At 37.1% G+C, this 27,254-nt stretch overlaps 1 protein-coding gene across 4 annotated transcripts in view; it reads left to right on the plus strand.

The window, feature by feature from the left end:
• SREK1 (splicing regulatory glutamic acid and lysine rich protein 1) overlaps positions 1-23,645 on the plus strand; it is a 41,355-nt gene extending 17,710 nt beyond the window's left edge. For 2 of the 4 annotated variants that reach the window (XM_021077027.2, XM_021077031.2), the window contains 9 exons: positions 3,594-3,758; positions 3,900-4,078; positions 5,548-5,678; positions 6,537-6,651; positions 12,105-12,224; positions 12,591-12,971; positions 17,488-17,583; positions 19,808-19,952; positions 21,459-23,645. In XM_021077027.2, the coding sequence (XP_020932686.1) occupies positions 3,594-3,758; positions 3,900-4,078; positions 5,548-5,678; positions 6,537-6,651; positions 12,105-12,224; positions 12,591-12,971; positions 17,488-17,583; positions 19,808-19,952; positions 21,459-21,611 (1,485 nt within the window). In that variant the 3' untranslated portion in view covers positions 21,612-23,645. The remainder of the gene's footprint in view (positions 1-3,593; positions 3,759-3,899; positions 4,079-5,547; positions 5,679-6,536; positions 6,652-12,104; positions 12,225-12,590; positions 12,972-17,487; positions 17,584-19,807; positions 19,953-21,458) is intronic. The other 2 variants (XM_021077028.2, XM_085002404.1) reach the window with 1 other exon arrangement.
• The last annotated feature ends 3,609 nt before the right edge of the window (positions 23,646-27,254 follow it).

A 27,254-nucleotide genomic window follows, 5' to 3' on the forward strand; every position in this document is an offset into this window, starting at 1 on the left:
ACAGGAACTCCCAGATCATCTTTTACCTCTTCTGAGACTGAAGGGGCAACCTAAATAGCTAGGTCCTTTACACCAGGGCTAGAAAATAGACTAGTTTAAAGAAGGTTAATTGTGTTGTTGTAGAAAGCTACATCCGTCCAATAGAACTTTCTGCTGTGATGGAAATGTCTGTATCTGTGTTAGCAAGTGTCGTAGCCACTAGCAACGTGTGGCTGTTGTGTGCTTGAAATGTGGTAGTGTGATTGAGGAATTGAATTTTAATTAAAACTCAAATAGCCATTTGTGATTGGTGATCACCATATTAAACAGCACAAATGTTGAAAAATGTTACAGTGAAAAGAGAGGGCAAGGACTAAATAATTTTTTTTAAGTTTGAGAAAGGGGTTGGATTAGATGATTTGGAAAAGCCCATTCATATTTTCTTTCTGTGTGTGTGTGTGTTTGTGTGTGTGCGCGCGCGCGCATGCGCGCACACGCGCTCGTGCGCGTTTGCTGTTTTAGGGCCATACCCTCGGCATATGGAGGTTCCTAGGCTAGGGGTCGAATTGGAGCTGTTGCCACCGGCCTACACCAGAGCCACAGCAATGCCAGATCTGAGCCTCATCTGCGACCAACACCACAGGGCAATGCTGGGTCCTTAAACCACTGAGTGAGTCCAGGGCCCACAACCTCATGGTTCCTAGGTGGATTCGTTTCCCTGCGCCACGACGGGAACTCCCTTTTCTTTCTTTTTAATTAAAGTTAAGTTACCATTTATTAAGAATCAGCTTTTGCTTCATATACATGATCTCGTTTAATCTTTTTTTTTTTTTTTTTTTTAATGGCTGCACCTGCAACATAGGAAAGTGCCCAGGCTAGGGGGTCTCCTCGGAGCTACAGCTGATGGCCTACACCACAACCACAGCATTGTGGGTTCTGAGCCACATCCACGACCTACACCACAGCTCACAGCAATGCTGGATCCCTGACCCACTGAGCAAGGCCAGGAATCAAACCCGTATCCTCGTGGATATAGTCAGATTCATTTCCTCTCTGCCACAACAGGAACTCCCCATTCATATTTTCTACAACTTTATGATAACTTGAACTGGTGATAGCAAAAAAAAAAATTAAGTTCTGTAAGTAGCAGGGTATTACAGATCATGAGAGATATTCTGAAGGTGAAAACCAGAGCAGTGGTAGTGGAGAGTAAATAAGGTTTTACATAAGGTCAGAGGAAGTTGCTTAGAGAGGCTGTGACCTGATGGTCGAAGAATGCAGTCAGCAGAAGTTGGGGAAGAGCTTTCTAGGGCACAAGGAACACCGAGGGAAAAGCCCTAAATTGAGAAAAACGTGTGTTCAAGGTGCAGAATGGTCGTCGGTGTGGTTATGAAGCAAGGGGGTGGGGGACATAGTAGATGTTTTGAGATTGGAGGGCTACATCGAGCACTGATTGATTTTTGTAGGTCTTTTTAGGCCGTGGAAAAAAGTTTGATTTTATTCTAAAGAGTTTTAAGGAGGAGTAATACATGATTTGACATATTTTAAAAAGATCACACATGGGCTGCTATGACAAGCATAAATGATACTCATTTCATAAACTAGTGTTTTCACCTTTAGAAAATATTCTTAACAGTTGTTAAATTTTAGTGGTTTTACAACAGTATAATAATATATAGTCAATTAATTTAATTGATTTAAAATTGCATAAGTGAGAGTTCCTGTTGTGGCTCAGTGGTTAACGAATCTGACTAGGAACTATGAGGTTGCGGCCTCGCTCAGTGGGTTAAGGATCCGGCGTTGCCGTGAGCTGTGATGTGGGTCACAGATACTGCGTTGCTGTGGCTCTGGCATAGGCCAGTGGCTACAGTTCTGATTCGACCCCTAGCCTGGGAACCTCCATATGCTGCAGGAGCGGCCCAAGAAATTGCAAAAAAAAAATTGCGTAAGTGGAAATGAAGGTTTGTAGTGTTTTTTTCCTTTGAAAAGTCTTTTCATGAATTCTGCAAAAACTTCATTTTCAGATTCTGAGATCTATCTTTTCTAGTTTAAATTCACATTAAAAACATGTTACTTAATGTTTGAACTAAAAACTGATTTTAGTAACGTTAAGAAAGAGCATTCAAAGGTTTTTAGTTTTTTCCTACTGTAGTATAAGTAAGGGTTCACTATTTTAGGTTTCTTTTCTTAGATAAACTTTGTCCCTGTTTTTTAGTCTATCCATGGCAGTACCCTACTTTTACCACTTGTTACGTTAGCTGAGTATCTTTGGGAAAATTATTTAATTTCTCTAAGTGTTTATCTCTGAAATTGGCAAAATAGTGATACCTGTCTCTTAGGGCTGATAGGAGGAGTAAGTTAATAACCTTGCAAAAGTTGGGTGCTTTGGTTTCTAACTGTTAGGAACTCACAAGGTTGTTGAATGTCCGAGGTGCAGTTGATTTTCACTGTTTGTGTATTCTGTATTTGTGAATTCACATACTAGCTAAAATTCATTTGTAACTTCAAAGTCAGTACTTGCAGCGCTTTTGTTATTCATTGACACAAATAGGATGATGAAAAAATTGAGTTGCTTGGTAGGTACATTCCCAGATTGAGTTTAAGCAAAGCAGTACTCTGCTGCCTTGTTTTAGCGCTAATGCTTGTAAATAACTTTTTTGTATGTGTAGTTTGTTTAGTATCATGTTTTTCAGCACATGTTTTGTGCTTTTTGTTGGTGATTTTGCTGTTTAAAATGGCCCCCAGGCATAGTGCTAAAGTTCTCTCTAGTGTACCTAAGTGCTAGAAGACTGTGAGGTGCCTTACAGAGGAAATACTTGTGTAAGGTTTGTTCAGGCATGAGTTGATAATGCTGCTGGCCATGACTTTAATGTTAATGAACTCGGAGTTCCTATTTTGGCTCAGCAGGTTAAGAACCCAACATAGTGTCTGTGAAGATGGGGGTTCAGTCCCTGCCCTCGCTCAGTGGGTTTAGGATCCAGCATTGTTGCAAGCTGTGATGTAGGTCACAGATGTGCCTGGGATCCACTTTTGCTGTAGCTGTGGTGTAGGCCGGCAGCTGCACCTCTGATTTCACCCCTAGCCTGGGAACTTCATATGCTGCCACTGTGGCTGTAAAAAGAAAAAAATAAAATAATGTTAGTGAATCAATAATATATTTATATATAAAATAAGGTATCTTTATGCAGAAACACGTAAATGCATGTATTTTTTACTTGATGAAAATATGACAAGAGGCTCACAGGAACCTAGCTGTGTGTTTTACGTAGGAAAAGTGATTCCGTATTTAGTAACTCAGTCTTCTTTGCAAACATTATAGGACATAGGTGCAGTGAATAGTGAGAATTGACTGTTTTCAGTGTCAAGTTTAGATGTAATTAAAATACCCACGTAGTTAAGAAATATGTTGTATTTCTGATTACATTGAAAACTATTATGACCTCACTCTGAATAATTCAGATATGTCCCTGGCCTAAAGTTAGGAGTCCCTAGTCTCTTCCCATTCTTTTACTTAGTTGATCAATTCTTTTCGAGCTTAGAGTGGTGATTTTTGATACTAATAGAAAATAAATGCTTTTTTTAAAATTTATTTTTTATATTTTATTTTTTTATAGCTGGGTGTTTCCCTTAGCAGTTTGGGAGCTATACCAGCAGCAGCACTAGACCCCAACATTGCAACACTTGGAGAGATACCACAGCCACCACTTATGGGAAATGTGGATCCTTCCAAAATTGATGAAATTAGGAGAACTGTCTATGTTGGCAATTTGAATTCCCAGGTAACTAACTAGTTTAAGAAGAAATTGAGTGGTAGGACCTCTTACGCTTTTCTCTTCCTTATAAATCGTATCAGTTGATAAAGTTTACCTGATATTTTTAAGAAGGGTGTACTTTATTAAAGTGTTACTTTCTTTCTTTAGACAACCACAGCTGATCAACTACTTGAATTTTTTAAACAAGTTGGAGAAGTGAAGTTTGTGCGGATGGCAGGTGATGAGACTCAGCCGACTCGGTTTGCTTTTGTGGAATTTGCAGACCAAAATTCTGTACCAAGGGCCCTTGCTTTTAATGGAGTTATGTTTGGAGACAGGCCACTGAAGTAAGAAACCCTAAACAAAGAAATTTTAATGATTTTGAAAAAATTTAAAGTGTTTGTGATGTGACTGAGGTTTTTTTTTCCTCGTTTTGATAGTAATTGACAATTTGTGAAAAGGCTTTGTGTTAAGTATAAATGAGACATGAGATACATACTCTTAGCATTTAAATTAAAGTTGCATTTGAAATCTATTTTTTATTTCATAAGGTCTAATTTAATGATAACATTTGTATACCATACGTTTCAATCGTAGGTATTTTTCCGTAAACTTTTAACAAGTCAGGGTGGTTTTGCATTATTACATTAGACTAATGGACAGTTTATCATATGGGTTGAACCTATAGTGATAAAGTAATAATAATTTGGGTAAACCTAAAATCTCAGGGAGAAAATAATAAGTACCCAGAAATGTAAATCATACATTTTAAGTTTTAAGGTTTGCTCACATCCTTGTCTGCAAAATGGAAAATTGATAGGGCCTTCTTAAAACCAGAAATTTTATTTGATGCAGAATATTGAGTCAATAGTTTTATCTGAATTCTATAGATAATTTCCTTAGTGACATAGTTTAATCAAGATTCTGCTATTAGGAGTTCCCCTCATGGCGCAGTGGAAACGAATCCAACTATGAACCATGTGGTTTCGAGTTGGATCCCTGGCCTCACTCAGTGGGTTAAGGATCCGGCGTTGCCATGAGCTGTGGTGTAGGTCACAGACATGGCTCGGATCTGGTGTTGCTGCGGCTGTGGCTGGCAGCTATAGCTCTGATTAGACCCCTAGCCTGGGAACCTCCATATGCCGCAGATGCGGACCTAAAGGACAGAAGACAAAAAAAATAAATAAATAAAGATTCTGCTCTTAAAGAATAAGTAATGTTTCTTAGTGGGTGCTTGTCTTTTCACTGTAGGAGGGGTATAGTGAGACACACCCAATTCATTTATGTGTACCAGAACAACCACTCTTGCCCATAAGGGAAGAGTTTTATCAAATGTCTCCCACATTTGAATCTCTCTGACTTAATGGGCCAGGGTTGAGTAAAATGGTGTACATGATATCTGTTTATCATGGGGAACCTATCTGTGTTCCACTTCATCTTCCCAGGGTGCAGAGGTTGTCAACCAAAACTTTGTATTCTAAGAATAGAAATGATTCATTTTAATATTGGTGTTAACTATTTTAATTTCTTATAATTCTAAGCTGCATAGAAAAGCCCTTGTCCTGGTCTATTCAAGTAATTAAAGAAGTTACCCAGGGTTCAGTTTTTTTCCTCCCTTGCTTTTGCCCTTGTTAGCAGGTGGAAATGAGGTTAATCATGGTTTTGAGGGTGGTTTTGGTTATTCTGTATTTAGCTATATTCTTAATGTGCTTTTGAGATGTCCTCAGATTTGTAAATATGTGTATCATATAAACATTTGTTTCATATTTTGTAAAATATTTTGTGTATTTGTGATATGCTAATATTTTTAATTTAGAATAAATCACTCCAACAATGCAATAGTAAAACCCCCTGAGATGACACCTCAGGCTGCAGCTAAGGAGTTAGAAGAAGTAATGAAGCGAGTACGAGAGGCTCAGTCCTTTATCTCAGCAGCTATCGAACCAGGTAAGGCCATAGCATTGTTACACAGGTCATAGCTGAAGATCATAGACTCTTAGAATTGGAAGGAATTTTAGAAATTATATGTTCAGTCCCTTCTTTTTACAAATGCGAAGACTGAAACTCAAAGAGTAAGTGACTTAACTAGAGTCAAAGGTTGAAGAAGTATTTAGCACAAATGCCTTTTTCCATTATATTGAGTTTGAGGTACATTAGCTTGAGTTAATCAGTTCTTTATATTCTAAGGCAGAATCGTTGCGCAGAACTGATTTGCTTAAAGCAAGGTATAAATGTTATTGTGAGGCGAAAAGCAATAAACGTTATGATTAAGCAGTTTCACTTTTCCTTCAAAGGTTTCATTTTGAAAATAGAAAAGAGTCCATGATTTAGGAAAAATACAGAGACTCTTTTTAGTAAAAGAAACACCTATTCAAGCTTTTGTGTTGCTAATTAAAATTAAAAATTCAACCTAAAAATGTCTAGATGGTTTACATTTGAGCAAATTTTCTAAATTAGCACTCAGAATTTACCCTTCAATTCTAGGAAAATAAATGGAGAAAGGATTTAAAAATCAGTGTCATAGGAATTACAGACATGTTATAATCGTACATTATGGCAGCAACAAAATACTACGAACAGCTGTTTATAATCATCTGGTTTATATGTACTGCTGCAGGGTGGCTGCACTCAACGAGTTTATGCAATGACTTTCTTGGATGTTTCTGAAGGATAATTGCACAGGAGGAGGATGTACAGAGAGTAGGCCCCTTGCACTATATGTGGTACATTCCACTTGTGCCTGATTATTAACTGGGATCTTTAATTGTTCTGAGCTTACACTGCAAAGTGGTTTTTTCCTCCCAGAGTCTGGAAAGAGCAATGAAAGAAAAGGCGGTCGATCTCGTTCCCACACTCGTTCAAAATCCAGGTCTAGCTCAAAATCCCGTTCTAGAAGGAAAAGATCACAGTCAAAACACAGGTAAGAATTTCTGCTGCCATATTTAAACTTTTTTGGTTTTGTGTTTACAGGGATTAAGATTTTCTTAGTCTTTAAGTATCAGGATTTAGAAATTTGGTGTTTTCCAGGAAGTATGGTTACTGTTAAATACTACTTTATGATACTATATTAACATAAGAGTGACATTTTATCTAGTATATAATTTTTAAACTCAACATATTTTTAGTAATTGGTTTTCTAAAGATGTTCTGTTCTTGATTTTTCTATGAGTAAACTAGTCTCTATATAGAAATGGCAGAAGCTTTTCATTCTTCCTATTGGGAAAAGGGAACACGTCATGCTGAAAATATTTCTGACATAGCAGCTTTTTTGTTTTTTCCTTCCTCCATTTCCTTCAAGGTCTGGAGAATGCCACCCCAGATCCTGATTTCATGTAGTTACATATCTCCAGTTCTGTGTGTCAAATGGGGTACTTTTAAGTCTTTGTACTCTTGGTGGTAAGAGCCTCTGCCACCCACATTGGGACCTGAAACACAGGAGTAACCTTTGGCTTCAGCTGCAACTATTGTATTGTGCTTAAGCTCTGTTTCTGTTCTGTCTGTATTATGTGCATGGCTCATAGTTCTGTCATTTTAGTGTCTTTAAAAAAAAATCCGATGTAGTTGGTGCCAAGGGGATCTCAAAATATAAACTTGCGACACCATCTTGATTGGAAGTACCCCTAAATCATGTCTAAAATGAGAAGTTTTATTGTCCTTTTTAGGATGAGGAGGGAGCTGTTATTGAAATGTGAAAGATGTGTTTAGTGGATCCTAACTTCATGTTAATGTACATACATATTCATACTTCTAAAGAGAAGAGGTAGAGAAAAGTGTGTATGTGCATATGTGCATGTTGTTGGGAATATTAGAGAAAGGAGGAGGATTTGAAGGGGAGGGGGAATAAAAGGAACCAGTATGCTGTATGTTGAACCTCATCGGTAAGCTGATTAAGGAGATAGAGTCAATGAGGAAATTTTGATGTTCTTTTATTTATTTGTTCTTTATGGCCATAGTTGTGGTATATGTGAATTCCTGAGCCAGGGATTGAATCGGAGCCACAGCTTCACCTTGTGCTACAATGCTGGATCCTTTAACCCACTGCACTGGGGTGGGATGGAATACCAGTAGCAACCCGAGCTGTCACAGTCAGATTCTTAACCCACTGCACTACATGGGAACTCTGAAAAGATGACATTATTAAATAGACCGTAGTAAACTATACTTTTAGCCCTGTGCCAGCGTATACTTCTCTGTTGTTATTAGCTTGCCAGACTTCTTTCGGATTATGGTTTTACTTTCTGTCTCCATCTAAGACCTTAGAGTGAGGCAAACTAAGGTCTGAGAGAATAAAGTTGTTTCATGTACAAGGGATAAAGCAGTGCAGTGGAAGCCAGAACTGGAGAAGGAAAGTGGAATAGAATCAGTGGTGCTAGACTATGGATATTTCAGTAGGTCAGTAGGGTGGTGGAGATCAAAAAAATATAGAATTGAGGTGAAGAGTAGTAATTTTTCTGAGAAAGAAAAAGACCAATGATTTGAATCTCATTTTGTGTTGTTATAAACAAGAGCCATGCTCCAAATCTAATACCTTGCTGTTTTCTAAAGCTGGGAAAAAAGCGACACTTGATCAACACCATCGTTTCCTTGATAATTTCTTTGAAGCTTTCTCCATTGGAGCAAGTAATTTAACTGTATACCTTAAGGTTTTACTCTTACCATTTTAAGTACATTTGGGTATTTTCCCCTTCTAAGGGTTCGTGGGGGAAGAGTTATTCAGTCTGAAATGAAATTTGTTATTCATAGGAATGATTTCATAGAGGTCTGTCTAATCATGTAGCAGAAATTAATTGTTCTTGATGCCTGCACACAGTCGTACCTTGTTTATTGCACTCTGCTTTATTTTGCTTCAAAGATACTGTGGTTTTTAACAAATTGAAAGTTTGTGGCAATCCTGCATTGTCAGGTGATGGCTGGCATTTTTTAGCAGTAAGGTCCCCCACCTCCCACTTTTTCTGTTTTGGCCACACTTGTGGCATATGGGAATTTCTGGGCCAAGGATCAAATTTGAACTATAACTGTGACCTGTGCCACAGCTATGGCAATGCTGGATCCTTAACCCACTGTGCTGGGCCAGGGGTCAAACCTGCACCACTGCAGAGAGAACTTAACCTGCTGTGCCACAGTGAGAACTCCAGTGATAAAGTATTTTTAAATAAGGTATGTATGTATGTATATATTTTTAAGACATAATGCTAGTGCACACTTAATACACTTAGTAGACTGTAGTATAACTATAAATTGTACATACACCGGAAAGCCGAAAAATTCCCATGACTCACTTCATTATGGTGTTCCCTTTGTTGCGGTGATTTGGAACTGAACCCACAGTATCTCTGAGGTATGCGTGTTTCCTATTTCGGCAGTATGTACATGGTGTAGAAGCACAAGAAGCTTTACTAAGTTCATAAAGAAATAAAGAGGAGGAGTTCTGTTGAAAAGAAAAAAATTCCTTACCCAAAACATTGACTTCAGGAACTCCCCCCCCCACCCCCACTAGAAGATGACAGGCATTTCTTGGTTTCCCTTCTTATGGTGGGATTGGATGCCCTTAGCTCTGACTATGACCTACTAGACCTAGTAGCAGTGTGGGTTGCTAGAGCCCTTGTTCTTGAAGGCCTGCCTTCTTCTGCCTCCTTAGTGTTCTCAGGTATTTGTAGAACCTTTCCCTGTTCCTTCCTTTTATATAGATGGGAGGAAGGGTTTATTTGTCACTACGAACTTGACTAGGACTGGAAAGATGTGTTTCCACTCTGTCCACTTTTTTGAGTGGGGGGCACCCATGGCATGCGGAAGTTCCCAGGCCAGGGATTGAACCTGCATCAGAGGGTGACCCAAGCCTTAACCCACTGTGCCCCAAGATAACTCCTGTCCAAATTTGTGTTTTGTTTTGTTTTTTTCATAGGGACAGTGTTAGAAAAAGTGGGTACAAGTACTCTAATCATTATAAAGTTAGGTAATCTTTACAGACCAGCATAGGAACTATAAGACATTTTATAATATTTTAATGGGAAACAACTGACTTAGAAATGAACTTTGATGCAGCATTATGGTAAGTTGTCCTTTATTCACAGTTTAATTTATAATTGCAGTTTTGTACATGTGCTAAAATGAGCACTGCTAACAGTAAGTCAGATCTTTATCTTTGATTGGATTAGATTTGCTCTTGCCTTAAAGCTTTTAGCATTCCTGATCAGAGAATTTGTAGGCAACTAGTGGGTGAGATAAACATGAAATATTTAATGTCAAAATTGAAATACAATCATTACTCTTGGGTAGTGACTTTCAAACTTTGAGGACTGACAGGATAAGATGGGAAGCCAAATGATAAGTGTTTTTTTTAATTATTAACTTTCATTCGTTAAGGTGTTTCTTAATTAAGATTGGAAAGCACTGAATGAAGAAAATGAAATTATTGTTTATATTTTTAGCAAGGTTAACTAGAGTAGAAATCTTTATTAAGTATGTAGAAGCAAATGTTCTTTAAGATACTACCTTCATGTGGATATCTGTAAATGGATTAAAAATGTTATAAATTTTGCCTTAATGCCTACTACTTAATCCTTATATCTCTTAGGTTATTAGTGATAAAGATTTCAATAAACTGAATTATCCTCTTGGATAAAAATGTATGAAGATAAATGTATAATTTTAAAAGACATATAATGAGTGGTTCAGTTGAAAATTAATTATTGGGAAACAAATTTTAACTAACTGAAAAATATGTTTTCAGAACCAAATTTCATTAATTGAGAATTGGAGATTTTTCTGGTTCTCATAGCATATGACAAACGTTTAACTATGTATTTCTTTTTTTATAGATATTTGGTTTTAACTTAATTCATGAAAATATTATCAGGATGAGTTTTAATTGTATAAGGCATATCCAACCTCCTTGAAATAAACAAAATGTAATTTAACGTTTTCATTTATATTGTTAATAATGATAATGATTCAGATATTGAAGGTTTAAAGAGTTTTAAGCATTTACTCTGTACCAGAGACTGTTAGGCAGTTTTCCATGTTTCGTCTGTTTTAATCCTCATGACAGCCCTAGGTGATGTAGGTATGATTCTTACTCCAATTTATAGATGAAGAAACTCAGGTTTGGAGAGGTTAAGTGATTAGCCAGAGTTCTCATGGCTAGTGTGTGGCAGAACTCAATGACCCTAGAGTTGGTGCATTCAATTTTGTTATATTTTATTAACAGTTCCTAGGATATGTCATTACGGAAAACTGACATTATATAAGCTATTATTTTAGTGGGGAAGAGGACTCTAGAAAATTTCAGAATTGGAGTAACAGTTGTTTTTACTGCAAAAATTCTAGTTTTATTACTGGTTTCTCTCTCTCTCATTTTTTTTTTTTTTTTTTTTTTTTTTTTTTTGCTTTGCTTTTTAGGGCTGCATCCATGGCATATGTAAGGTCCAAGGCTAGGGACAAATAAGAGCTGCAGCTGCCAGTTTCTGCCGTAGTCAGAGCAACACAGGAACCGAGCTGCGTCTGCAACCTACACCACAGCTCACGGCAATGCCGGATCCTTAACCCACTGAGCAAGGCCAGGGATCGAACCTGCATTCTCATGGATACTAGCTGAATTTGTTTGCACTGCATATACAACAGGACCTTTTACTGGTTTCTTTAATAGCTATGTTTATGTAATTATAAAATCAAGGCCTTGATTTTATTGAGCTTTAATTCATGAGTAAGGTGTTTGGTTTTCTGTCACACTGGCATGGTCATTAGTACTTTGCTTCCTTGTACATTCTTCTTAATGTGTATTATGACGAACAGCCCACAGCTGTTCATAGAAACCATTGACCATAAAACCACTATAAGTTATAACCACAAGCAGTCGTATTACATGCAGGTTAAGAGTTAAAGACAACATATGGTGTGAAAACTTGGGCTGTAGGAGGAGTTTTCTTTACTAATTGAGGCATGTAATTCTTAGCAAAAGAAAGCCACAGCTGAAAATAGCAACTTTAAGTATGACATAGGAAATAAATTCTTGCTCTGTTCTGTCTTTGTGTTTTGGGCAATGAACTGTCTGGTAAAGTATCAAATAAATTTATGTCAGATCATTTAACTGAAGCAGTACATAATAGTTTAAAAATACTGATAAATATTGTCTGGATGGTTTTAAAATTCTCTTATTTGAAAGCTCTTAAATTATTTTTTTTGCCATGCCCATGGAACACCAAAGTTCCTGCTCCAGGGATTGAATCCTTGCCAAAGCAGTGATCGAAGCCACAGCAGTGGTAACACCAGATCCTTATCGTGCTGAGCCACCAGGGAACTCTAGAAAGATTAAATTTTTAAAATTTGAAATTCTAAGAATAAATTTTGACATTCTAACAACTTGTATTTCTTTAGGAGTAGATCTCATAATAGATCACGTTCAAGACAAAAAGATAGACGTAGATCTAAGAGCCCCCATAAAAAACGTTCTAAATCAAGAGAAAGAAGGAAGTCAAGGAGTCGTTCGCGTTCACGGTGAGTGTTTTGAAAATTAAGGGTAGCTTTTTTCATGGCTTCATTTGTTAAAAAATTTGTTTTAATTTTTAGTCAGAGAACTTAAATGTTTTCTGATAGTTTTAGTAGTGATTAATATTGATTGCCATTGATTGCGTTTCATGGTCAATATGACTCATGAGGTTTCCAGACTATTTAATTCGGCCTGGTAATTGTTTGATTCAATTAGCAGTGTTATGTACACATAAGTTATATAGGAATTTATAAGTAATGTGTTTTAGTTATTACAAATTGTGTTGCTAATTGTTGAGGAAAGAAAAGGAGGTCCTTTTTAGGGTGTTGGATTATTTTAATTGTGAATTTATTTATTTATTTTTGTTTTTAAAGGGACAAAAGAAAAGACACCCGAGAAAAAATCAAGGAAAAGGAAAGAGTGAAAGAAAAAGATAGAGAAAAGGAAAGGGAAAAAGAGAGAGACAGGGAAAAGGAACGTGAAAAAGAAAAGGAACGGGGTAAAAACAAAGATAAAGACCGGGATAAAGAACGGGAAAAGGACCGAGATAAAGACAAGGAGAAGGACAGAGACAGAGAGCGGGAAAAAGAACATGAAAAGGAACGAGACAAAGAGAAGGAGAAAGAACAGGACAAAGAAAAGGAACGAGAAAAGGACAGATCTAAAGAGATAGATGAGAAGAGAAAGAAGGATAAAAAGTCCAGAACACCACCCAGAAGTTACAATGCATCAAGAAGATCTCGTAGTTCCAGCAGGTTTGATAATGCTTTTTACCAGAGGTTTACTGATAACAAATGAAAACGTGATTTTAAGTGAAATCAGTACAGTAATATCAGAACATTTCCCTCTGATGGTAAACATTTCTCTAGTAGAGGGATTGCTGCAGTGTTGAATCTATGAGGATGAAATAATATTGGGGCAAAATTACTGAAAGGTTAATAGTCCTTGTAACCCCCTGTTTTAACCTGGCATTGGTGCCAGGCACTGCTGTTGCTGCTGCTTAATTATTTTCTTGGAGGGTGGGCTTACACGGGTACGGTTTTGGTTTTTAATGTAGAAAAATTGGTCTTTCAGGCTTCTTTATTTCTTTGGAATAAAGTTTTTTTGTTTTGTTTTGTTTTTTGTGGGTTTTTTTTGTCTTTTTTAGGGCCACACCGCTGGCATATGGAAGTTCCCAGGCTAGGGGTTGAATCGAAGTTGTAGCCCCTGGCCTACACCACAGCTACAGCAATGCAGGATCCCAGCTGTGTCTGCGACCTACACCACATCTCACTGTAACGCCGGATCCTTAACCCACTGAGCAAGGCCAGGGATCGAACTTGCATTCTCATGGATACCAGTCGGGTTCGTTAACCATTGAGCCACAACAGGAATTCCCTGATGTAAATTTTAATATGTACAGTTGATTTCTAAAGTTGGAGTCTTAGTCCTTTTTGTTATCTTAGTTTTTTGTGGTTTTTTTTTTTTTTTTTTTTTTGTTTGTTTTAATGGTTGTACCCATAAGATATGAGGTCACCAGGGGTCTGAATCCAAGACACAGCTGTGACCTTTGCCATAGCTGTGTAATACCAGATCCACTGGGTTGAAGATCTGAACCCGGGCCTTCACAGTGACCTGAGCTGCTGCAGTCAGATTCTTAACCCATTGTGCTACAGTGGGAACTCCCATCTAAGTTCATTTTTACTGATCTGTTTTGTTGGATGCATGACATTTAGATTTTGATTTTCATATATTTGTTCATTTTAAGAATTTGCTTTTTTCTTAGGACTGTTAATAGGTACACTGCCACCAGGTGGCAGTTGGTTGCCATAATAACAGCAGCAATGTGAGGCCCTTTCTTAATTCAGGATTATCTAAAGCTGCATCCATTGCTCCACATGATATTGTGACTATAAATAAATGGAATTTCCAAAGTTGTGTTAAACTATATCTTAAAATTACTTTAAAAATATATTTTAGGTAGTTCCTGTCGTGGCACAGTGGTTAATGAATCCGACTAGGAATGATGAGGTGGCAGGTTTGAACCTGGCCTTGCTCAGTGGGTTAAGGATCCGGTGTTCTGTGAACTGTGGTGTAGGTTGCAGACATGGCTCGGATCCCACGTTGCTGTGGTTCTGGCATAGGCTGGTGGCTACAGCTCTAATTTGACCCCTAGCCTGGAAACCTCCATATGCCGTAGGTGTGGCCCTAAAAAAACAAAAAGACGAAGAAAAAAGTATAATAGTATAGTAGCTCAGCTCTTTTTCTTTTCTTTTCTTTTCTTTTCTTTTTTTTTTTTTTTTTTAAGAGATTGTTTAAGGACTCTAAACAGTACTTGATACTGGCTTTTGAAAAATACCTCAGAAGTATAAAGTTGAAAGCAGCAGTATAGGTTAAAATTGCCCTTCAAATCAACAAATCATTGCCATATTTCAGCACATTGAACCAAAACCTGCAGAATTTTAATTCATTTGGTATGGATATCAGCTGTGGACTGTATCTTGACTGCACAGTTATTTTGCTCTTGGGTTTCACACATTGCTTTGTGTTTATGTGATCATTTAGACATTCCCTTCACAGCAGCAAATGTTTTGATTCCTTCTGAATTCAGTTGAATTTACTTTTTCTGATGACTTCAAAATGTTTAATTTTTTTTCATGGACCATTTTAAGTAAGTTTCGATGTTTGGGTTCACTTCCTAGTTCTTAAATAACGTCTGGGACCTGGAGAATATAGCTGACCAGTATTCGTTCCTAAAGGTTCAGAAGTTTGGAATGTGTCATGCTCTCAGAAGAGTTTAGTGAAGAGTTAACAATTTCTCATCTTTTAGCATTTTTCTTCCTTTGATGTGCTCTGATTTGTTTGATGAATGGGTAACATTTTAACTGCTCAGAAAAATAGTCTATTTAATATTTTTATTTCCACCATTGTCTTCTAAGATATATTTTTAAAGAAAAATTTTGATATTTAAAAACTTTTAATGCTTGAAATTACTGTAAATAAGAATGAGACCAAGAAAGGGAAGGAGAAAATATTTATTGAGCACCTACTACTAAGTACCAGACACTAGGCTTGGCACTTTACAGGTATTATCCTAAATCCTCATAACAGCTCTACAAGGCTTATTATCTCCTTTTTCTATTGGGAAAAAAACTGACACTTAGATTAAGTAATATGACCCCAGTCATGCAGCTGGTAAGATGTGGAACTAAAATTTAAATATATCAGTCTAACCAACTCCAGTTCTGCATACTAGAGCTGACAGCTTTTTTCTTTGCTTTTATTAACATAGAGTTGATTTACAATGCTGTGTCAGTTTCTGCTGCACAGCGAAGTGACCCAGTCGTACATATATATAGATTCTTTTTCTCATATCACCCCTCATCATGTTCTATCCCAAGAGATTGGACGCTGTTCCCTATGCTATACAGTAGGAGACAGCTTGTTTCTCATCTGACATTCTGGGTTGTTGTCTATCCAGCCTTGGCTCTTCTTATCCCTAACTGGTAGTTATTACCTATTCACCTAGCACTTCCAGAACATACAAGTAAAGAGTTACGCTGATTTAGATGGTGCCATTTTGTGGAATCTTAAAGTCCGGGATACACTGACATACTCAGGTTGTGACAAAAGTACCTCTGGTTCTTGTGCCAGGTAGGGGAGTGCTGCTGCAGAATGACGCCGATTAAATGGAATATCGTTATCTAATTCCTGTAGTGGGAAGTATAATTTTGGGGTGACTTGAAAATAAAATTGAGTAATGGAAGAGAAGGTTAGATAAAGTTGGAATTGATTTATTTGTGTTCTCACAGTTCTTGAGCTCTTTTGGTCTTAATGTCTTACTATCTTATGTGTACCACATAAGAGCATTGTCTAGGTTTTATTTTAAAGGTGAAGAACATACAGAAAATGTTTCATTGGCCTAGAATCAATTTACTGAGGTGATAAGGAGAACTTGAATTCTAGAGGATTGGGTCGTTTCAGCTGCATGGCCACTAGTTATAAGGCTCTTTGATAGATAGATCATTGGGTACATTAATCATTTAATAAATACAACCTTATACCCCCTCATGTGAATGATAGACATCCCGAAGTTCATTGTTTCTAAGTTGACCACCTTATGGAAGTAATTTATTGGAGTATGCATCTTTTGCTAGTATGTTAATAAGCAAACTAGTTTTTAATAATAATAAAACTGTTAATGTATTTAAAAAATATTTTTTACTTTGTCATGTTTAAAGCCCAGGTTTTAAGTGTAATTTCCTTTATGTCTAAGCAAATGCATGTTCAAATTTATTTATTCCTAATTTTTAAAATTATTTTAATTTTTTTTTTTTAAATTTTTTGCTTTTTAGGATTGCACCCAGGCGGCGCATGGAGGTTCCCAGGCTAGGGGTTTAATCAGAGCTATAGCTGCTGGCCTACACCCCAGCCACAGCAACATCAGATCCGAGCCATGTCTGTGACCTGAGTGAGGCCAGGGATCAAACCCACAACCTCATGGTTTCTACTTGGATTTGTTTCCACTGTGCCACAACTGGAACTCCTATTTATTCTTATTTTTAATTAATTAATTTTGGCTGCACCTGCAGCAGGCAGAAGTTCCTGGGCCAGGGATTGAACCTGTGCAATAGCAGTGACTTGAGCCATGGCAGTGACAATGCTGGATCCTTGACCACTAGGCCTATAGGGAATTGCTTCAGTTTTAAGTGAATAGAACAACAACAATAAAGTGGTAGGAGGTTGGGGTAAAAGCAATTTCTCTGTAAAATGAATTAATGTAAATACTTTTTTAGAGATTTTCTCAATACTTGGGTTTACACAGTTTACATTGTGCAAGTGTGCTTATCTTGCAGTTCTTGGAAAGGGCCTCCTCCCTTGGTACAAAGTAATCAGTAGTGGAGCAGCAAGGAGCTAGAGGCATAACAAAGGATCTGATAAACAAAACATGCTTTAGATCCCGAGGAAGGACATGTTTAACTTGAGAGAGAGTAGGAAACATCCATTAATATTAGTATTTTTTTTTTACTCAAGGAATTATTGTCCAAATCAGGTGCTAAGGAGGTCTTCTACCTAATATGAAATCCTTGAAGATATTTTCATTGGTCCATTTACAGTTCATAATTTAACCTTACTGAAATTAGTTGATAGAACATTTTCATCAAAGACATTAGTTTAGGTGGCCTCTAAATAATACTGTTCACTTGAGAGCATTATGGACCCTTTTGATTTTGTATATTTGAGGTATCTTTTATTTACTGTTTTTTTAAATGACATATTTTTGACTTTCAGGGAAAGGCGTAGAAGGAGGAGCAGGAGTTCTTCCAGATCGCCAAGAACATCAAAAACAATAAAAAGGAAATCTTCTAGGTCTCCATCCCCTAGGAGGTAGGTTGAAAGCACGTGCTTTCTGAAAGTGAGGAGGAAGCAGAAAGAAGTTTTTCTCCTATTTTTTTAAACTTTATGTTTTGAATGAGTAATATGTAAAACTATTTGCATTGTTTAAAAATCCAAAAAGTGTAAAAAGTTACACAGCAGTAGGTCTTAACTTACAGTCATGTGTCCATCTGGTCTGTCTCTTTAAGTAATGACTTCACTAGTTTTTTTTTTTTTTAATGTATCCTTCCAGTTTTGTGTATAGGTATAAATGAAATAAGGCAATTTTATTTTCATCTTTCTTTTGCAAAAGGTTGAGCAAAATATACACTGTTGGTGCCAGTTGCTGCTGTTTTGTAACTAACCAGGAGAACTTTATGTACTCATCAGAGAGTACTGTTTCATTCCTTTTTTTTTTTTTTTTTTTGTCTTTTTGCTATTTCTTTGGGCCGCTTCCGCGGCATATGGAGGTTCCCAGGCTAGGGGTCTAATCAGAGCTGTAGCCGCTGGCCTACACCAGAGCCACAGCAACACAGGATCCGAGCCGCGTCTGCAACCTACACCACAGCTCACGGCAACGCCGGATCGTTAACCCACTGAGCAAGGGCAGGGATCGAACCCGCAACCTCATGGTTCCTAGTCGGATTTGTTAACCACTGCGCCACGACAGGAACTCCTGTTTCATTCCTTTTTTACAACTGCGTGGACTTCCATTGTTGCAAAGTACCTTAGATTATGTAACCAGCCTGCAGTAGAATGAGTTTTCTTAACTTTTCTTGTATAAATTATAGAGGTCTGTAATGAATAACTTTGGACTTTTATAATTTTGTAATGTGCAAGTATGCAGGAAAAATTTCTACAAATGGTATTTTTGGGTCAGAGGATGAATGTATTTGTAATTTTGAGAGCGATTTCCTTCCCTCTTGTCCTTCAGAAGGATTGGCAGCAGGTTGCACTATAACCAGCTATGTATGAGAGTGCCTGTTTTCCTCTAGCTTACCAGAGTTACCAAAGTTGTGGATTTTTATGAGAAATGGTACTAGTACTTAGTAATTTTAGTTGCATTTCTCTTAAGAGTGAAGGTAACCATCTCTTCATATATTTGAAGGCCATTTGTTTCTTTTCCTGTGAATTGTATGTGTTGCCCATTTTTTATGGGGTCTGTTACTGTGTTTATTTTGTTTTTTGTTTGAGTCTTTTTCCTAAATGTTTTTATTTGTTTCCTTGGTCTTTTGTGTTTATTTTTAAACTATTCGTAAGAGAAAAAAAGCCCATACTACGGCTAATTATTTTGATTCCTTCCAATTTTAAGGATAGGTTATTTTTACAAATGGGACTTATTCATTCTGTCTTTTTTGCTTGCTCTTGAATTGGTGAGTGGGACTTTTTGTAATTGTGATTGAGAAGAGGATACATGGCACAACTGGTTATTGGAAGTTCCAGGTTTTTCTGGAAGTCATTTAGAGAGAGCCATATCCAGTTCTTTATCCTTTTCGTTCTTTTCTGCTTATACACTGTTGCTTTGAAAAGGTTGGTAAGAAAAATAGACGAATTTGTTTTGATTTATCCTAATTACAGTAAATAAGTCTTCAATGTTTCAAAACTAAGAAATTGATACTGCACAATCATGGGGGGGGGGGTGGGTTTTTTGGGGGGTATTTTTTTGGTCTTTTTAGGGCTGTGTCCATGGCATATGGAGGCTCCCAGGCTAGGGATCGAATCTAGCTCTAGCTGCCAGCCTACACCACAGCTTATGGCAATGCCAGATCCTTAACGCACTGAGCGAGGTCAGGAATTGAATCTGGGTCTTCATGGATACCAGTCAGATTTGTTTCCACTGAGCCATAACACGAACTCCAAAATTGTGTTTTAAGCGAACACATAGTGGCCTCTGCAAAAATGACTTGTGTGTCTTTAAGAAATTAATTGGGGAATGGGGTGGTGTTAGATTGGTTACTTGGTCTACTGCATTATTGACAATGCTTATTTACAACGCATAAACGTTAGGTGAGAATATTTTGTCAACAATATAGTGGGGTGTTTAATTTTTTATTCTTTTATTTTTTGGCTATGCCTGAGGCACATAGTAGTTCCCTGGCCAGGGATTGAACCCAAAGCATAGCAGTGACCTGTGCCTCTGCAGTGACAGCACTGGATCCTTAACTTGCTGCACCACAAGGGAATGCCAAGAGTGTTTAATTTTTAGAAGCTTACTGATGTATTAATATTCTTATAGCAGAAATAAGAAGGATAAAAAGAGAGAAAAAGAAAGGGACCATATCAGTGAAAGGAGAGAGAGAGAACGTTCAACCTCTACAAGAAAGAGTTCTAATGACAGAGATGGGAAAGAAAAGGCGGAGAAGAACAGTACTTCACTGAAAGTAAGCACGTTGTTCAGAGTTTAGGCTTTGAATAATTAATATTTGACATTTCTTTTCTTTATTGAACAGTTGTTTTAGACTAAAAACTCCTGAGGGCAATGGTGTCGTGTACATTTTGGTATCACTTAGTATTTGTTAAAGTTGGTAGTTTTTTAACCTAATTTTTTTTTTTTTTTCGTCTTTTTAGGGCCGCACCCACGGCACATGGAGGTTCCCAGGCTAGGGGTCTAATCGGAGCTGTTGCTGCCAGCCTACGACAGAGCCACAGTAACGCCAGATCCGAGCTGGGTCTGCGACTTACAACACAGCTCATGGCAATGCCAGATCCTTAACCCACTGAGCGAGGTCAGGGATTGAACCTGCAATCTCACGGTTCCTAGTTAGATTCATTTCCGCTGTGCCAAGATGGGAACTCCTAACCTAACTTTTTTTTTTTTTTTTTTTTTTTTGGTCTTTTGGCTATTTCTCTGGGCCGCTTCCGCGGCATATGGAGGTTCCCAGGCTAGGGGTCTAATCGGAGCTGTAGCCACCGGCCTACGCCAGAGCCATAGCAACGCGGGATCCGAGCCGTGTCTGCAACCTACACCACATCTCACGGCAACGCCAGATCGTTAACCCACTGAGCAAGGCCAGGGATCGAACCCGCAACCTCATGGTTCCTAGTCGTATTCGTTAACTACTGCGCCACGACGGGAACTCCCCTAACCTAACTTTTTGAAGTTAAGAACTAATTAAAATGTAAACAATTGCATTCCTTGTTTTAGAGAATCATAGAATGGCGTACAATAAAATTTTAAACTATCTACAAGAATATATCTACTTGATGCCTTTTTCCTTACTGTATTTGTTTTAGCAGATTTGACAGATGATCTGTTATCATTGATTTTGTAATATATACTGAAATTGGGTTTGTTGAATTAGAATAATTAATGGAAAACCAAATTACACCGAGTAAAGGTGGAAGCATGTGGAAATTCCCAGGCCAGGGATCGAACCTGTGCCACAGCTATAACCACAGCCACAGCAGTAACAATGCCAGATTGTTAGCCTGCTGAGCCATGAGGGGACTTCCTCCCTGCCTTTTTTCTCCCAACATGCTTTCATTTAATTCTTCCTTAAGTTTTTGAACTATTTTTGAAGAGTCTTTGGTAGGAGGAATAATGACTTCCTTTTCTGCATTCCCCTATTTTTTGTTTCTGATACCTACATTACAAGTCTACGCTGGCGTCTATGGAAACTTTTACTTTTTCAAGCCAGTCAATACTATTTATTGAAATCTTCCCTAGACGTTCTGTTTACCTGTTTTATTCTAACTTAATCTCCATGGATTGCACCTCTTCTTTGAGAAGTACAAATTTACATATGCAATTTATATGAAAAGGTAGTGGGAGAAGTTACCCAGTTTAATTAATTCATAGAAGATAAAGTTACATATTTTAGCCAGAACTAGATGTAGTGACAGGCAACTTCTGAGAAAAATGTTAAATGCGTTAATATTCATTGTAGGAAAAGGAGCACAACAAAGAACCAGATTCAAATGTGGGCAAAGAAGTAGATGACAAAGATCCTCCACCAAGGACTGAGGAAAACAAAGTGCAGCAAAATGGGAATTGTCAGCCAAATGAAGAAAACCTCTCTACCAAAACAGAAGCTGTATAGGACCCACAAGTGCACCTCTAAACACATGCTGGAATAAAATCCAAAGCTTTTAATGCTCTCAACAAGATGTTAAAACAGTGAGGAAATCCAGTAGAGCATAAAGATATGAGCTAACAGCTTTCCTAGTTGTTAGGGGACTTTGTGGCCATCTTGTTACTGAGTAAGAAAACAAAGCATGGACATCATGAAAATAACAGGTGTTACCCAAACTCCTCATCTTCTAAAATCTGTGCATTTCCATGGTGGCTGACACACTTGTCATGTGGTTTGTTAGTGTTTGCCAAGAACCATTATAAATAAACAGGACGTTGAAGACCTAAATTTGTATGATCCATAAAGACTGGAGATAAACATTGGAGGCTCTTTTAAAAAATGCTAGTAACTGAATTTTTGTATTGTTTTACTTTTTTTTAAAAAACTATTTCAATATATGCAGATTGATGATGTGCTTGAATCGGTGCAAATATATACACACCCTTGTAAGTGCAGAGTATGTAAGAAGTTTTAACATTTACTTCACAGGATATACAGTGATTGTGTTAAATTCTCACTATTGTGTTTTCTTTTGCTCACTGTTTAGGACAGCAGTTTTTCTTTAAAATAGTTTTACAGATTAAAATTGCTTAAATACGTGGATTAAAAACCAACTGACAATGCATGCTACTATTCTCTTTCAAAAGAAAGAACAACCGTGTTGAATACTAATAATGTATTAGTATTCAGTGTTTAGAATCATTGGGTCTCCCCACAAAGTAAGCGTTTCTTTTTGAACTTTCTTGACATTTCCGAGCTTATTATGAACAATATTGCAGTGTGTGTTGTCAGCTGAAGGTGGCAAAGGTGCCATTTATAAAAAGAAAACTGGGTTTTCAAAATGGGCTATGGGAGCACAAGCTGAAGCTTTAGTGCCTTCTACAATGTGGTATACTGTTTTCTAGAATTTTATATGTGCTAGTCATTTTCGATTCATACGGAACTTAGATGGATGTTCCATTCACTCCCATAGAAAAGTGTGTAAGTGGTATGTCAGAGCGGCTTCTTACTTAGTTCACCTAAGTAAGGGAGAGGGAAGTTCTGTTTTTAAGAATGACTTTAGAGCTTGAAACAACAGTACAGTTTTGGGACCATCAGTTTTATACTGTGATAATAGAAAATGAAGCAGCATGTTCTTATTTCACTTAAAGCAAACCCTTTAGTTGTCTTCATTGGATGGCCTTAATTATTACCTCTCAATCATCTTATAAATGATGTGCAGAAATTGTACTTAAAGAATACATGAGGTTATTTGTTTTATGTGTAAGAATATATTTACTTGAGTTTAAAATATAGGTCATCCGACAGTGTTAGGTGCACTTTTGGCAGGAAGTATGCAAGTAGTAAAATGACAACATTGATAATATTTTCCCCTAAGCCACAATTCCTAGTTTCAGGACTTTGGTTGTTATGTTTCCCCAAAAGTTATACCTTTAATTAGCATGATGTTAAAAAATCAAGTATAATTATTTTAATGCAATCTGATACAATCAAATTACTCAGTTGCCTTACCTCATGGAAAGAGTTACTTCTAGATTTAAAAGCTGAGTATCACATCAGTTACTTGGTTTCAACTTGAGTTTTCTTTTAATGTTAATACTATTGAAACTTAGGTATTTGGTGGAGAATGGAAAGAATTGCCCTTATTGCAAGTAATGAAGCCTGGTTTGATTATGAAGCTGCTTAATTTACTCTTCATGTGTTCATAATTACTGTGTTTTTTTTCTTTTTGTCACTGTATACATTAAAATTTTTGAAAGTGCTTTACTATGTAAAGTATAGATGGTCATTTTAATCATCCAACCACATACGGTTGACTGCTAAACTGCTTATTCTGATTCAAGAATGCTTGGGTGCATATGGAAAGATTGGGAAGGAGTGTGTGTCTTACATCAACAGCTGTCTTATTTATGATAAGTAAGTAGAATAGAGCAAATATTGTTTGAATCTTTGTCATTTTTAGTACCATTTCTGTAATAAAGCTAAGTATTTTAGAGGAAAGTATTTGTTTATGCATTTCAAAACAGCATCTTAGGTTTTATCCCGTTCTTTTAGTGTGCATAGAAAATGTTTTGATATGGAGTGCATGTTTGTGTGGTGTCTATAAAGCAATCATATAAAGTTTGAGTATTATCTTGTACTCTGGACTCAGTTGGTGATTAGCATTTAATTTGGTTCCTGCTGCTAATTATTTTTCTTGCTGATGGTATTTATTCAGCTTTAAAATGATCATACTAATCTTAAAAGGCACTAATTTGTAAAGATTGGGCATGTGTAGGAATACAAGAGGTCCAGGGAAAGTGAAATCATTTTCTTAAGCAGGTTATTGGAAGCAAAGCTTTCTAGGGTCTAGAGGTACTGGAGAGAGAGAAAGCATGAGTGTGAGAGAGTATGTGTGTGTGGGTGGGTGGGGTATTTTCTCTTTGTTCACTTATAAGAGCTGATGTGTTTTCATGTTTATTGTTTTCTTTTAAGATATTTTGTTTTTTCTTTAAAATTATCTTTTTCATCCCAGCTAGATGTTGTCAGGAAAACTTGAGGTAAGGCCAAGACAATAGCCATTTTTACACTTGATACCTTCTGTACATCATGTTTTTCAACTTGTTTATATAGCGAGTATAGTCTTCCTTAAATTGTAGTTGATATTCATTGTTTTAGACAAATTCTCTTGGTTCTCTCTTGTTCAGCAGTGCACACTTAACTGGTAATAAAAGATAGTCCTTCATAAGCTGGCCAGTTTGATGTGAGAAAACAAGTATAAATCCTTAACTTCTGCAACCATCTTCTTAGTTATTTCCCATTGAATATAATTAACTTATAAACACACTAGTCAGCTTGTGATTTTCTGTTTTTCCAAGTGGTTCAGTCTATGCTATGTTGACTTCAGAAGTAGCAGAGGCTTGAATTTTGGTTTGCCTCAATTCAAAGTAAAAACTGGCATTTAGAATCTTTTTTCTTTTTTTTTTTTGATCAAGAAAATAACTTCTGTGATATTGATCATTTTCAGGACCTTCATTCATTCTTATATATATATTGCTATCTTAAAGAACCTTGAGCCAAATCTGCTGTCATTGAAGATATTATTCAAATTTAAGGATTGTAGTATATGGTAATAGACTTTTAAACGTTTTTTAAAAATCCATTTGGAATAGGAGTTCCCGTCATGGCTCAGTGGTTAGTGCATCCGACTAGGAACCATGAGGTTGCGGGTTCGATCCCTGGCCTTGCTCAGTGGGTTAAGGATCCGGCATTGCCATGAAGTGTGGTGTAGGTTGCAGATGTGGCTTGGATCCCGCTTTGCTGTGGCTGTGGCATAGGCCGGTGGCTACAGCTCCGATTTGACCCCTAGCCTGGGAACCTCCATATGCCGTGGGAGCAGCCCAAGAAATGGCAAAAAAAAAAAAAAGACAAAATATCCATTTGGAGTAGTATGATTTGGTTTAAATCTTTAGTAGTTATAATGAATTCATTTGGAGGGATACATTGAATAACATTTCAATGAGACATTTATTTTCCTTGTGAGGTAGCATCTAGTTTTAACTGGGTGGGTTATGAAGTAGAGCCATTTCCACAAAGTAGTTATGTTCCTTACGTGTTTTAAATATTTAAAAATTTTTTTCACTACCTATATACGTAGTATTTTCTCATGTTTATTTACTAATGTAGTAGTCATTTAAAATTGTTTATTTTCAAATTTCAGGACGTAGTGCTCTTAAAAGGGCTAAATTATATTTCTGGAAGCTGGAGTCAACTATATATGTAATAAAATAATCTTTTAAAATAAAATTGACTTCCTTACTTAATCTTGGGTTTGTGGGTGAGTTTTGTTTTTCTTAAATACACTTTTATTGGTGATTTGGTCAAAGTTTGGTGCATTATTTTAAAAATAAACTCTATTAAAGTTAGTAATGATTTTTGGTTCATATTCAGTAAGGTAGGATTTAGTATCTCATAGCTAGATTTCTTTCTGTTCTATTTTAAGGTACTTGTATGGTTTCCTGCAATTTATTACAATTGTTTATTTTTTAATTATTTTGTGTGTGGGGGATTGTGTGTGTGTCTTTTTAGGGGCGCACCTGTGGCATATGAAAGTTCCCAGATTAGTGGTCAAATCAGAGCTGTAGCTGCTGGCCTGCACCACAGCCACAACAACGTTAGATCTGAGCCTCATCTGCAACCCACACCACAGCTCACAGCAACACTGGATCCTTTAACTCACTGAGTGAGGCTAGCGATTGAACCCATGTCCTCATGGATGTTAGATTCTTTTTTTTTTTTTGGGGGGGGGGTCTCTTTAGGGCCGAACCTGCAGCATATAGAAGTTCCCAGACTAGAGGTCGCATCAGAGTATAGCTGATGGCCTATGCTACAGCTATAGTGACCTATAGCACCAGATCCTTAACCCACTAGCGAGGCTAGTATCCTCATGGATACTAGTCGGATTTGTTAACCACTGAAGCATGACAGAAACTCCTTTTTTTTTTCTTTTTAATACATTTCTTAACATGCTTAAAAGCAAAGTTTTAGTTTCTTGCCTGATTTTTAAATTTACTTTGTATCTAATGTTTTAATTTTGAAAATTGCCAACTTTTGTAAAACCTCACAAATTTTACCACTTAGATTTGTTTTCCCAGGGTTAGAATGTTTTTTAGAATTCGTTAGAATGTTTTTTAGAATTTGTTTTTCCAGGGTTAGAGTAGTTCCCTCCACTCTTGATTAACTCTTATTTGCTATATAGATAATTTCTTAAATATATACGTAAGTTCAGATTCATGAAATTCATGCTGAAAGAGCTGAAGAGATTGACTTCCACCAGTTTAAGTTACTGTTGGGCAGCAGACTGCCTAACATTCTACAGAATTCCCTCATTTCCACTGAAGGTTACATTCGGGTGTACTCTGGGGTCGTATATGTAGTTCAGTTTAATGTCACTCTCCTTCATTTTAATTAGGTTAATACAGTAGTGCTGTTCTTTACATAATGCTTTGGGTTCTATAAACATAGAAGTCATGCATAGGTGGTGTGTATTTGAGTAGGACTGCTTACAAATGGTTCTGGTAAAAACTTATCAGATGCTGCTGCTATTGTGTTTAGATACGTATATATATTTTTATTTCTCAATGAATTTATTACATTTATAGTTGTACAGTGATCATCACAATCCAATTTCATAGGATTTCCATCCCACTAGATATATTTTTAATAAAATGAAAATCCTAAAATCTTTCCACTGTTGAGTTGTAATTTCACCTAATTCTAAGACATTTATTTGCACATTTGTAACTTATTTTTTATAACTGGAAAGGTTGGTAACAGCCTCTTGCAGGGTTCAAAATTACTACCAGAATAGAGGAGTTCCCGTCGTGGCGCAGTAGTTAATGAGTCCGACCAGGAACCGTGAGGTTGCAGGTTATGTCCCTGCCCTTGCTCGGTGGATTAATGATCTGGTGTTGCCATGAGCTGCGGTGTAGGTTGCAGACTCGGCTCGGATCCCGCGTTGCTATGGCTCTGGTGTAGGCCGGTGGCTACAGCTCCAATTAGACCCCTACCCTGGGACCCTCCATATGCTGTGGGAGCAGCCCAAGAAATAGCAAAAAGACAAAAAAAAAA

The sequence above is a fragment of the Sus scrofa genome, chromosome 16 (assembly GCF_054392235.1).
Source record: "Sus scrofa isolate SSC_HxYL_T2T_F1_AM1 chromosome 16, Sscrofa_HxYL_maternal_Yorkshire_Landrace_v2.0, whole genome shotgun sequence".
Lineage (NCBI taxonomy): Eukaryota > Metazoa > Chordata > Mammalia > Artiodactyla > Suidae > Sus > Sus scrofa.